Here is a 13492-nt window from a genome sequence, read left to right as displayed (position 1 = left end):
GGTGCTGGGACGAGGTCACCCCTTGGGCTACAGTCACAGGTTAGGTCAGCATGGTTCCTTGTGAACATCCCCACAGGACCATACACAGAATTCCACCATGGACACAGTGCTGTAAAATCTTGAAGGCCACAGTTCAGAACTTGGTAAAATTGAAGTAAAGTCAAAGGGTTTATCCATTAAGAGAAGTAGTGATTTATAAATTAAAGCAGAGTGGTATTCCACACTAGCGATTTGGGATTGGTGCTAGCTAACCTGTGCCAGACTTCCACTCAGAGACCTACCCAGTGAGGCCACCCCTTTGTGTGGAGAAGAAAACCCCAAAGATTCAGAGTCCAGACTACTAAACTGCAAGTGCCTACCATGAAAAGTAAGTATCAGCCAGTCTCTAAGCACTTGTCTGTATTCCAGGTAAGCACTCATCTATGGAAATGCCTCTGCTTTAAGTAACCTAGGGACAGATGCAGCCAGTATATAACCATGCACATTTCTGTTCTCAGCCAAATCAAGCTAGAGACTTTGTATTGCTTTCCTGGGAACTTTCTTTGCTCAGGATTTTCCTGGGAGGTGTCTGTACCATGTCTGTACAATGTAATTAAAAAGCATTTGCTGCACATCCCTGCAAGCACAGGGAAAAAAAAATCTCACTTTAGAACAGTGCTTAAAATGAAATTTCCTTGTTATTATCACATATTTGTTAGTACATAAAATATATTTAATACAAACCAAACCATCAAACAGTAAGTAGACTGATAAAGTTCAGTACAGCATCACTTGTGCCCTGGCTGCAGCAGACACCTGGCTGCACATGCGAATGGAACACATTTCTGGGGACCAGTTAATGCTGCAGATACTAATGCTGCTGGAACTCAGCATCTAAGCTCTATCTAACAGATAGATCTGAAGAATCTGGAGGAAAATCTGCTATCTGATTCCCTCAGCTTCAGGAAGCCACAGTGGCAGATGGCAAACTGTGCAGTCAGTTGGCTCCAAGATCTTTAACTCACATGATCAACAGTTACTGCAGAAAGAGAAATAAAAATCTATCAGAGGAAGCAGTTCACAAATAAAAGTCTTCATGCATGGTTCCATGCAAGTTTTTTTATGCTGTTCCTTCCAAACCTTCTGTTTGTGAAGGTCTCATTCATTCATGTTGCTTTTTCTCTGGCATTTCATTCGCATGTCTTGCATGAAGTTTCTGAATGCTGGTTCTTCATGACTCTCCTCAGTCACTGGGGGAAGAAACAACAGTTCAGCACTATTCTATTTCTGTTACTGACAAAAGCTAGAGTCAGGATAGTCAGAACAACATAAAACATCCGTTGGATCTTCAACTACATTACAGGGCAAAGGAAAGAAGTGATCCGAAACACCAATGGAGCAGGAAAAGAATGAAGATTAAGTCTGTGAGCTATAGAAGAGAAAAATCACCCTCTAAGAACTTCAAAGATTGCTCCAAGACCATAGTCACAGCAAAAGCCACAGCCAGGGGCAGAACCAGTAAGGTGAAAGAGATGATAAAACAGCTGGGCATCAATCTGGTTCAGAGGTCATCGTGTGCCTCAAGCCTAAGGAATTCTCTTGTTTATGTGTGCTATACACCTATTAATTACTTACATAGAAACCTTACAGTTGAACTCTCACAGAGGCTGAAGAGTGATAGCACTGACCAAACATTGCAGCTGGGCTTCTGCTATGGATTCTGACACATGTATTTAGGTGACTGTGTGCTTGTTTTCTAGGCTCTCTTTACAGTCCACCCAGGTAATGAAATACAGAGGGCATTTCCTGACTGGATGGGCAGTTTCAGGCCTCATTCCCTTACCTTCATGGTCAATGTCATCAGTATCACTCTCCCTCTCTTCTTCCTCTTCATTGAGAGTTCCTCGTGTGAGGATTAGCTCAGAGGGGCCCATTGCAGAAGCATCATCAGGTCCTTGAAGGGAAAAGAAATGGTTGTACACAAATCAGCTTGCTAAAGGTAAGGTATTGTTAACATTGACAACTTTTATCTGCACATAAACACAACAATTCACACCTACTCTGGATGATGGATCACAAAGACACAGGACAGACTTCATCAGCACATACCTGCAAGGAACAGTGCAGCCAACAGCACAGCTCTCCCATATTCTAATCTGTTTCACCTTTTCTAAAGTCCCTCATTACTTTTACTATGTCTGCTGCTTTAGCTGCACAGCAGGGTTTCCTGCACGGTGACTGACAGAGGAATACCTAAGTGTGGCCAATCCCACAGGAACTAAAGCCCCACTCCTCTAACATGGAGCTGCTTTCACACTTTTGCTGTGGGAACAGAGAAGCACTTCTCAACACAAACTCTCCAGAAAACTTCTGCAGTGAACTTGATCTTCCTGGTGAGGTACCTGCCAGCGTGCTGCCCTGCACACACACACTGCCCATGTCCTTCCACAGGTGTTCCAGCTGCTCTCTCTTTTGTTTCTCCTGAGCTTCCTCCTGTAGATAAAGTGTTACATGTGGATTCTGAGAACATTTAAAATATCAGTAGGAAAGTAACCTCACCCAAAACCAGCATCTGCCCCCCAGCCAGAGCACAAGTCACTGAGCAGGTATCACATTACAACTAAGGTTACACAGAACTTTTGACCAAACACAGACAGTGCCCTTCAGTATGGCAGACTTCTAGAACATTTTCAGAAACATCAGGAAGCCAAACTCAGTGCTGCTGTGCCTGCAGAGAACTGTCCTTTGGACAGCCAGGACTCAAAATGAGCAGAACTACTGATTCTGGTACTGCAGATCAGTCTCTGTTACTGTTTAAGTCAAAGCAGTACACGTCACTGGTACAGGAAATAAAAGGATAGCCTCGACAAATCACTTGAGAATTTATTTTCAAGAATTCTCTATCCTTCTAAATGGAGAACACAAAACTATTTCCCAACCATTTTCCCACAATTAGCTTAAATACTAGCACTAAAGCAGTAAACAATATTATTGTTTTATAAAACATATTTATTCTTGTAAAGATATGCTCCACCACATCTAGGAAAAAAAAGTAGATAGCAGACTTCTTCAGGACAGGGGTTTTCCTACGCTGAGTATGACTAGTAAATGGAATGTTAGACCCTCTCGGCATAAAGGCACTTGAGTGCATGAAAGTGACCTGAAGATACTCTGTCCAGGCGTACAACAGCCAAAACCACTTACGAGTGTTTTTCTCAGGCGTTCATATTCTGGACGATACTCTCTGAAAAGACAGAGTGCATTCAGTCTGAATCAACACATGATTTATATTAAAAAAGGATCATCTCAGAGGCTTCCTTCTACTCCAAAAAAAGTGTTCTCGAGGCTTTCATGTTTGAGATACATTTCAGAAGGACTAACAGTACTTTTTACCCAGATTTGGATTCTGAAACCAATGGATGTAAAATAAGTTAACACACTTCATTGAAACAGCAAGAGTTCAAACCTTCATCTCTGTAAAGAATTAGAGAAAAAAATATTCCTTCACATATTTAATGGCACAGATAGCTTTTGCTTTTTCACTGTACAGCAAACACAAACATTCACCTCTGAATAGTTCCTTTACACTGCCACTTTCTATGCTGATGCTTGAAGTTGATCAGAAACAGTAAACTACCTTGGCTAAGGAAGGTGTAGAGTCCTTCAAATCAAAGGAGTTACAAATCAGTATCTTCAGGAAGTGTTCACTGGGCTGACTATGGCCTTACCTCTCGTATTCATCTACAGCTTTAGAAAGCTGGACAAAAAACTCATCCAGTCCTGTGCCAAGCACAGCAGAAACACCAACCACCTGCAAAAGAAACCACACACAACTGCAGAGAAACTGAACCAGTCTCTAACAAAAACCCCAAAAAAACTAACAAATGATTACTAGTCTAAACCCAACAATAGCCATTTAATCACGACAGTGCCACAAGAATGTGCAGTACCACTTTTGCTTCTATCCATCCTGCTTTCCAACTCTTTGTCCACTTGCTGTTCATGTTTGTTACCTCTGTCTTCTGGGTGTTCCTGGTTTTCTGTTTGGTGAGTTGTAGCACTATTTTCGGGGGGTGCTTCTTTGGGGAAGGGGGTTTGGTTTTTTTGACAAGTTGAGTATTTCAAGAGAAAGTCAGGTCTTTCTGTCACTTTTTTACCGTTAATAATCTAATCCCAACCTAGGGTTATAAGCAGTTAGCATGTATCAGTGTACTAGAAGTAACAAAATTAACAACTGACCTTCTGGCTCTGAAATTACATATAATACTTTGTATTTAGCCACATCACATTTGGGCACAACCCCAGAAGTGTGGGGTGGAGAATTCAAGCAGTTACTGCAGCAATATATTCAACATGCACATCTCCTTCCTAACTTGGACTTGTTTATCATTACACATGTGGCCATTTGCTCTGTCTGTGTTAAATCAATTACCTAAAAATACATTTCATTAGCACTATTACTAGCCAGAATCGATCATCTTCTAACAAAAATTCTTTCTACTTTTTGAAAGCAAGACAGTCTCAACTACTCACTAACAAATGGAAGACTTTTTGCAATACAGCCTTGCATTTGGTCATTAATACAGCAAATGTGAGACAGCTCTCCAAAGGATTTTAAGTATTACTACATGCTGACATATGTTAATATTTATACTTTCTCTGCATTGAAGTACAAGCTGCAGTCTATGCTGCAATCATCACATGACCTGCTCTCCAGTCCAGCGTTCTGACATGCAGAGAAATATGACCTAATTAACAAATAAGGAACACAAAGTACTTTAATTCTGTATATGGCACCACTACAGTCCTTTCTGAAATTCTGTATATTGTTCCACATAGAACATGTACATTACATCTGGCTACATTATTATTATTATCTATGTGAATGGAATCACTTATTTTCATTGTCTTTCTTTTAATACCCATAAAGCCTAGAAAACTTGCTTTTTCTTCAGTAAAAGCTAATGACAAACACAATTAGCTGAAATCTTTTGCACAGACCATGGGAACAGTAACAGCCTCTGATGCACAGGATTTTCCGAGGAACTGGAACTTTGTCTTCTCAAAATCTGGTTAAGTGAGAAAAAAAACCCCAACTTCTTTCCCAAGCAAATATGGGGAGCAGGGGGGAGAGGGTGTTTGTTTGGGTTTGAGATTCTTTCCATTCTTCCTGTGTACTAAATTGCACAACTGCACTAGACACTTTCTGAACAAGGAAAATTACCTCAGACAGGAAATGCTGCAACAATGAATGCTGCCTCTCATCAGCCTATCTTCGCTTTCCTCTCATGATTAATCACAATATTGAATTATTCAGGGCTGCCACTCAGCGTGACAAGTTACTGAAGTTACTGTGTTCAATTTAGTAAATCCTCAACATAGCTCATCAACAGACTACAGTTCAAAAGGGCAGCGCAAAGACCCTTTACAGAAGGACAGAATGGGTATGACTGGGTGATACCTCTGGAGATAATCTAGTCCAACTTCTCTGCCCAAAAAGCAGAATTTGGTTATGAGGTTGCCTCATAACTTGGTCTGTCTCAAAGGTAGGGCACTTCACAATTTCTCTGGACTGCCTGTTCCAGTGCTCAATCAGTAAAAACAAAGTCATTCTTTTCCTCTTCTGCTTAAACAGAGTTTCCTGTATTTCACTGTGTCTACTGCCTCTCTTCCTTTCCCTGAGCACCAGTAAACAGTCTGCCTTTTGACAGTCTGCCCTGCCTTACACTCTACTCCCACCCTACATCAAAAACTTTATTCTTGAGTTTTATCTTCTCCAGGCTTTGATGAGAGGTAATAAACAAAAACAAGATTCTTACCTTCAGTGAACTGTAAAATTCATCCAACACTAAACTCATGGAACGAGTCAGGTTACTGACATAGGAGGTCTCTTGATTCAGGGCATCCTGAAAAGTCTCAAAGTCCTGCATCCATTCCACTGCGAAACTGTGGTCGATTATGTCAGTCTGGAAGGAGAAGGGAAAATACTCAGCAGTAATAATCTTAGCCAAAGGCTGTTAAGTGGACAAATAAAAAAAAAAAGCCATGTTAAGCCTATTTTCAAAATGTTAATCTTTTCAAAATACTCAACCCTGGTCTGAAGTTTCGCAAGTTGTTTTTATCAAATCAACTACATGAATATCTGGAAAACAACCGCTCAGGTTTAAGAAGGCAGTGACTGTTTAAGGGAACAATCCCGATCTAAAGCCTTCTACGACTTACTGCAAAGGAGCATTCAAACGCTGCACACTATACAATAAAGTTTACAGTGTAAATAGCAGATTGTATGATTGAGGCCAGGCAAGAGCAGCCCCCACGGAAATCCCAAGCTTCCTTGATTGCCTGGGAGCTGGGGGAGCAGGTGCCACTCCCACACTGGGCAGCAGCCCAAGGATGGGGTCTCTGTAAACGCCAGCTGTGCTCCGACCCAAGGAGCTTACAACCCAAACTCAGTGCACAACAACGGACACAAACAGGAGAGACGGCTCCACAATTTTACATGGACTCATATGCAAACAGTCTATTCAAAAGTTTCATCAACATCTTACCACAGGCATATCCACCCTCAGCACAATATGAGGTACCTAAAACTCTGGTGTGTTTCATTTACCTGCACCAATAGGAATGAGAAAGATGAAGTATTGCCTAGCATTCCTCGCAAGATTTAAGACAGAACTGAATCCACCAAGGGCTGGAGCCCAAGTACTTAAAATTCTCTAAATAAAATAAAATCACCTCTACAAATTGCTTTTTTTCTCCCTTGGCACATCTTAAAATTCTAAAATCTGCACATCTATAAGTTGCCCATGATTCTTCCATTCTTATCAAGAGTCAATTAAAAAAAACTAAACTTATTTACATTTTGTTAAAAATTCTTAAAATGCTGTTGCCTTTTCTCTTTAGCAAAGGCAAGCATTAAATTAAAATGAAGTTTGAAGTTACGAATCCTAAGCCTCAGGCCTACCTTTCCTAACGATCAAGTCCCACTTTTAGTCTTTCAAAAGATTTTCTTAAGAGAGAATGATTTTCCTACCTTGTGCCTTTTTCTGTGGAAAAAAACCCTGAAAACTTAGAAGCTTATCTAAAATTACTGTCAGAGTTAGAGAGAAAACAGATAGAAAACCTTGCTCAGTAAGCAGGTCCCAAACCAGAGTTTGGGTCACTGGGCAGACAGGTGGAGCTGGGGCACAGCAGACACTAACACTAAAACAGCACAGTAAAGGCACGGCCTGTGGGAGCTGTGTGTGTGTGTGCAGAGAGCCTGCTGTGCTGGGGATACAAATACAAATGGTGTCTGTGGGCAGCTGCACTCACACCAAAAATCTAACGGGATCCTTTCAATATCTGAAATGATTATGCTTGAAGAGCCAGCTGTTAAACTCAAAAGCACTCCTTTAAGACTGAGAGTGCACTACATGGCAGTGGATGTGTATCTCTAGACTAGCTTCTGCCTCCCAGCAAATACTGGATCAAACACCTTCTGCTGAGTTTTGCCCGGTACAGTACCTGGGACTCCTTCCTCAAAACATGCAGGGGTTACACCACTCCCACTGTGGGTCATTAGCCACAGTAACAAAGACAAACGCCATGTGGAAAGAGGGTGTGTAAGAGCAGACTCCGAAATATCCTCCCTCTTACCTTACAGGGTTAAGTGTCCCTATAGCCCAGGCTTAAGGTCCCAAAAGTGCTTCAAAGTCATGGTGTCCTGTTTTGGGTGCAACTGCCCATCCCTGGTTACACCTGTGCCTCTTTTAGATTTGGTTGTCAGCCTGCAGCCCCCCCTCCCAGTCTCTCTTTTCTAGAAAAACCTATTATTGTGGTAAAACAAAGACACCACACCAAAGAAGCTGAGCAGAACAATGTCCCACTAGGAAATGGAAATCAGAGCTTTGACTTACTTTGTTCATAACTACGATGAAAGGTAGCTTTGTCTTGTACAGGATACTGGGCAGGGAGACAAAAAATGAAAGTTTAACATTAATTTAAAACTCACTAGAATAGAAAGCTTGTTAAGCATAAGGCAGACAAGACATATGCAAGACTGAATACATTTGACATCAAAAGAAAATTATTTTCCTCTGCAGAAATCAGAATGTAATTTTCACCCAGCTCCTGCTTACAATCATTGAACAAAATATGCTTCCCCAAGATGTAAGCACACATCTGTGGGGCAGAAAATCTCTGGCACACACAGTTGATTTTGGTCACCATTTTCTATGTCTCTCAGATCCCAGTTTTTAATTACATTTGCATTTTGCATTTGACTCAGACCTCAGGTTCTAAGAGATCATGAACTGAGCAATGAATTCAAATAACACAGAACATCTAAAAAGAAAAAGTACGTCAACACAAGAGCTCACACACTTATTTCACTGGATACGTGTTCACCTTTTGCTCAAACTAATGTCAGAAAATGCAGCATGCAGTAAGACATATTTTGCACACTATTACAGTGATACAGCTCCTGATCTTGACAGAAGGATTGCAAGGGTTTTTGAAAACCTTTTACCAACATTTACCATGAATTATGACAGTTCTAGCTATGCTAATCATTCTATAGGTATTTAGTCCCTGTTTTAACATGAAAGAAAAGAGATACATTCATGTACGAGACAGAATACAATAAACCAAGATCTCGTTGCTATGCTGAACTCAAAACAAATCTTGAAAAATCTCCTGAAGTATCAATAACATTAAAAAACAGAATAAGAAACTAAGTGTTTAAAAGAAGAAATTTAAACTAGACTATCTTGATACATCTTAGATAAATGTGTTTATAAGCAACAGGCAATGTTAAATCTTCTGTAACCAGCGTTCACCACACCATGGTCTCACGGATTATTTAATGCTTTCAGTGGGAGTTTTGAGACAATGACCTCCATATGTCCACTGGCACCCAATTTATTCTGCTTTTTCAATGAGAAAATCACTAAGAGAATAACCAAACCAGTAATTGAAGTGGATATGAGACACCGGGGGCTGCCACCAAGAGCAGCATGGGCAGCAGGGTGAGTAAGGTGAGTCTCCTTTCACTGTGTTCTCATCCCACCTGGGGCACAGCATCCAGCTCTGGAAACCAGGGTACAAAGGCGTGGAGCAGTACAGCGGGCCCACAGGAGACCATGTAAACCATCAGAGGACTCTCCTATGGAGACAGTCCAGAGAGCTGGGATTGTTCAGCCTGGAAAGGCTTCAGGGAAGCATTACTACAGCTTTTCAGTATACAAAGAGGTTTATAAGAAAAATGGAGAGTGACTTTTGACCAAGTCTTCTAGGGACAGGACAAGGGATAATGGTTTTAAGCTGAAAGAGACATGCTGACAAAATTTTTCATGATGACAGCACAGAGATATTGGAGCACACTGTACAGGGAAGCTGTGGTTCCCCATCCCTGGAAGTGTCCAAGGCCAGGCTGGATGGACCAGCGTGGTCTAGTGGAAGGTGTCCCTGCCCATGGAAGAGAGCATGGACTAGGTGATGGCCTTTAAAGGTCCCTTTAAACCCAAACTATTCCGTGATTCCCCTCAAAAGTAACTATTAAAGAGACACAGCAATTGAAGCAGATAGGCTGCTTTTATAGCCTTTCTTACCTGCAGGCATAGAGCATGTTGGACATAAAAGTGATAGGGTTAGTACTGCGAGATGTGTCCATCACATAGACAACAACTGAAGGGAAAGAGGAGGCCTGGGAACACCAAGTCAGAGACAGTTGGATTAGAAACTCAGTGCTCAACAGCCAGGTCATTCACACAGCTTCACTGTCCAGTCATGTCAAAAGCACTTACCAAGGCCTCAGTTATGATGGTTCCTGATGCTGACCAAGTAAATACCTCAATTTGCCCTGGTGTGTCAATAATAACATACCTGGTAAGAAGTTACCCCCAAACAACAATAAGGGAAAATTAGTTAAGCACAAGGTCCTGTTCTGACTAGATTATTACCAACATACCATAGCAAATGACATTATTCTATAACCAATGAGAAAAGCTTCTCCCAAACACTAATGAGATTTACGGGCATGCCTGAAAATCTCCTGTGGGAATTTTGTAACTAAGAAGCATGTAATCTCATGAGTTGAAGGCATCAATTTGCCAGATAGTTAGTAGTGCAAAATCTTTAAAAAAAAGAATTAATTGCTGCCTATTTGAACAGTGTGTGAGAGAAAACGATAGTCTAATGGAAGACAAGAAAAGCAGGACTGTGATAAACAGGCTTTATTTTTATGTATGTAAAGAAAATCTAGTTTATCCATTCCATGCCCTTTGCCACATAAAATTTACAACAAGGCTGAAAAAACAACTAGAAAGCAATCAGAGAAGCTTTTTAGATTTTTGCAATTTTCCCACAACAATCCTAGAAAAGCACAACTCAGTAGAATGTACTTACTTAGATGCATTTTGTCTTTTTTCAATAAACTTCATCACCTGATTGAAAAAGCAGAAGTATATTTTGTATTTAGGCTCACAACAGGAAACTTTCATCTTCATTTCATAGCACAAGCTACATTAACTTGCACAGCTGCAGGTGAATATCAATGGGTTAAAGTCTTTATGTTTTTCAGAGTGTGAAAATGCCTTAATAAGGAGGGGTGAAAAATGCTCAGATCCTGCATATGTCAAAGACAATCTTGATTTTGTGTGCGTTCTAGTACCTGGCTAAAGAAATTAGTACCTGACTAAAGGCAGTTGTTCCATGCCTCTTCACGAAGAGATCATCTCAATAACTGACACCAGCTTCCACCCCAGAACTGGTTTAGTGCTATGATTTAGGAGGACTGTCAATTATCAAACAGCCCCAGGAAAATTCAAGGCATTTCCAGAAGTGAGCTTCCCTACTCCTAAACCAGAGCATCCACTCGAAAGATTTTACAGGAAACACACTGCAACAACAGTCCCATACAAAGACTGAAGGATGTTCTGCACCTGTGGCTTCTTCATTTTACTTCAAAACAAGCTGAAAGCCTGAAACCTCTCATATGAAAGCTAATGTGCTCTGACAGCATTGTAGTAGCATAGTTCTGTATGGAGAATAACTCCCCAGAAATATGAGAAGGCTAACCAAACACAGTGCCCCCTGAGACTGGACACACACAAAACCCCCGTATCCAGCACACATCATGGAACAGCGCACAGAAACCACCTCGTACCTGGTCAAATCTTGTAGCAAAGAGATTGAGAGAGGTCACTATTCCGCCATTTGGGCCCAGCCCATATCTGATGCTCCATTTAGGAAAGCAGATGGGTTACAAAGATGACCTCTGGGCTCTGTGTAACTCTGAAAACAGACGCACTCTGGATGCCTTGAGATCAAGGGACAACAGCCCATACATGATTAATACACGTTTATAAGTCATTCAGCAGGGTAACAAATACACTCTTACCCAAACACGTGCAATTGGCAGAAGGAAGAGGGACTATGTGGCTTCTCCTTGCTATTTGTGCTTTAACTGCACAAGAACCAGCATTGACTCATAACACACTGTTTTCTCTATCACTACTCTCAATATCCAAACATCCTTCTCAGGCCCTTATTAACAAGGCATAGAAACTCCAGTAATAGCTAACAGATGCAGTGAAGCAAATAATGCATTTACATATTAATTTGAAACTTATATTTAGGATGTTCTGCTGGTAATCCCAAATCAAACAACAGCCAAAATCGAGAATCCTATTCCCCACCACCTTTATTCTTGTCTAAAATATTAAATTTAAGAGTCATACTCGCAAGTCAAAACCAACGACTGTGTATTGTCTCCATCTGCACAAGCTATTAAATAAGAGACCAAGGACCTCCACAGCCCTCTGGAAGTGCAGCCACTTTAGCATTATGTTACTGCACTACAGTCAGCAACACTGTGAGTGAGAGCAAACACTCCCCTGTCCTGTCTCTGAGACTCAGAGAGACAACAGTGCTTTGATTATGGCCAAATGGAGAAATCGTTTTCTCCATCTACTACAGGCAAGTAGGAATTTCCATATTTGTTTATGACAAATAAAATTAGACTAGTTAAAACACGGGGAAAAGGCTGCTGGCTTCCCCAAAATCAAAAAACAAAATAAAACAAAACAAAAAGGCAGAGTCCCTATTGCTTGTAAAAATTTACTGTTAGGCAAAATCATTTTTAGCACAGGAGAAAATCACCTAAGTGCCAAATCTTGTAGAACACACATTTCTAATATCACATGCAAGAAATACACAGTCAAAACCTCTTGATCTTCATGCAACACTCTGCATTACTGCAACCCCCCCCCACTTCCTGCCCCTTTACCACAGTGTTCACACAAGAGATTATTTTTAAAAACTTGAAATTTCAAATATCATTATTCAGATAAAAAAAAGGATACTGCTTCATGACCTCTTTATACTTCACGGTGTCCCTGATATCTAGGGGAGAAAGACATGTAAGCAGTTTTCCAACCCCCAGCTGGTCACCATCAGCTAACAAAGCACATCTACCAATCTGTCTGTGTTACTAGAGATCCAGCACTGGAACAGACACTCCAGCCATTCCTCTGACAGCAGCGAAACAACTTGTGCATCCACACTGTCTTTCTTATCCTTTGGGAAGGCTGGCTGGCATCTTTTACAGAGGGTAAGAGACAGGATTGTCCCAAAACTAGGCACTGGTATGCTCTTTGGAACAGCTAAACATAAGATCTGTTCTACTGCTAAAATGTTTTGTCTAAAATTCATGTCTTTAAAGTGCTTTAAAGCTCTTTCTTGATAGCATATTGGTATGTAGGGAACCAGATCAAATCTACTAATACTTTCATTACTTACTAAAAAAAAGCCTCCAGAACCCAAACACCTCCAATCATACCAGATGTCATAAAAAATGTATAAATGCATTGGAAGAATGGCTTTGGTTCTAAAACTACCCATATTAACCACTGTTTGGAGAAAAGACCTATAATTTTAACAAATAGTCCTCAAGCCCTCTTATTAGAACTTGAGCTCTCTTAAGTGAACATAAGCAGCCCAGCTTGTATTCTCTCGCGTATTCGCTCCCGCGGAACACATGAAAGACTCTCCGCGAACCGGCTCGGGCTCTGTTGAAGGCCCTGCTCCCTCCCGGCGGACCCCCCCGTCCCGCGGGGCGCAGCGCTCACCGATGTTGGCGGGGAAGGGCAGGCTGTGCACGGCAGGGTCCAGGTTGATCACGTACGGAGGGCAGCGCTGCCCGTGCAGGTGGGCGGCCAGGCGCTGCGGAGACACGGGGAGGCGTCAGCCCCGCTGGGTACGGGCAGCCCCAGGGATAGCCAGCGACTGCCGACAACTCCCCGCAACCCCTCGCGACTCCCGCAGCCTCTCACCTGCACGAAGGTGGTTTTTCCGGAGCCGGCCATGCCCAGCACAAGCACACACACCGGAGCAGCCGCCGCCGCGGCTCCCGCCGCCGCTGCCATATTCCCAGAGCCCCCTTGTCCTTCCGGGGCGGGGGGCGGCCGTGGCCCCGACGTGACGCACGCGGACCCGGTTGTGGCCCCGCTGCCGCCCGGACGCTCCGCGGGCC

General features: G+C 42.1%; 1 protein-coding gene across 2 annotated transcripts; it reads right to left on the bottom strand.

Moving 5' to 3' along the window:
• Positions 1 to 658: 658 nt before the first annotated feature.
• GPN1 (GPN-loop GTPase 1) lies at positions 659 to 13476 on the bottom strand. Of its 2 annotated transcripts, XM_009099885.4 has the most exons (15): positions 13293 to 13476; positions 13089 to 13182; positions 12324 to 12363; positions 11126 to 11192; positions 10366 to 10403; positions 9765 to 9843; positions 9570 to 9664; positions 7878 to 7923; positions 5799 to 5945; positions 3708 to 3790; positions 3184 to 3223; positions 2382 to 2472; positions 1823 to 1933; positions 1120 to 1229; positions 659 to 1018 (listed from the first exon to the last, which is right to left on the bottom strand). In XM_009099885.4, exons 1-14 carry the CDS (start codon positions 13383 to 13385, stop codon positions 1138 to 1140), a joined length of 1116 nt encoding a protein of 371 aa, XP_009098133.1. In that variant the 5' UTR covers positions 13386 to 13476; the 3' UTR covers positions 659 to 1018; positions 1120 to 1137. The 2 variants fall into 2 exon arrangements, with proteins under 2 accessions (XP_009098133.1, XP_050834523.1); XM_050978566.1 differs by having other exon boundaries at positions 659 to 1229.
• Between the last annotated feature and the right edge of the window lie 16 nt (positions 13477 to 13492).

Source organism: Serinus canaria, chromosome 10 (genome assembly GCF_022539315.1).
Source record: "Serinus canaria isolate serCan28SL12 chromosome 10, serCan2020, whole genome shotgun sequence".
NCBI lineage: Eukaryota > Metazoa > Chordata > Aves > Passeriformes > Fringillidae > Serinus > Serinus canaria.
The sequence above is the reverse complement of the archived record's forward strand: the minus strand, read 5'-3'. Positions and strand labels throughout refer to the sequence as shown.

Bases quoted from the DNA above. Each gene is read 5' to 3' on its own strand.
- GPN1 (XM_050978566.1), bottom strand. From the start codon at position 13,385: ATGGCAGCGGCGGCGGGAGCCGCGGCGGCGGCTGCTCCGGTGTGTGTG. The intron at 3,791-5,798 runs GTAAGAATCTTG...TTTCTTTTGCAG, and splicing joins AATTTTACAGTTCACTGAAG to GTGGTTGGTGTTTCTGCTGT. The intron at 2,473-3,183 runs GTAAGTGGTTTT...CTTTATCTACAG, and splicing joins AACGCCTGAGAAAAACACTC to GAGGAAGCTCAGGAGAAACA.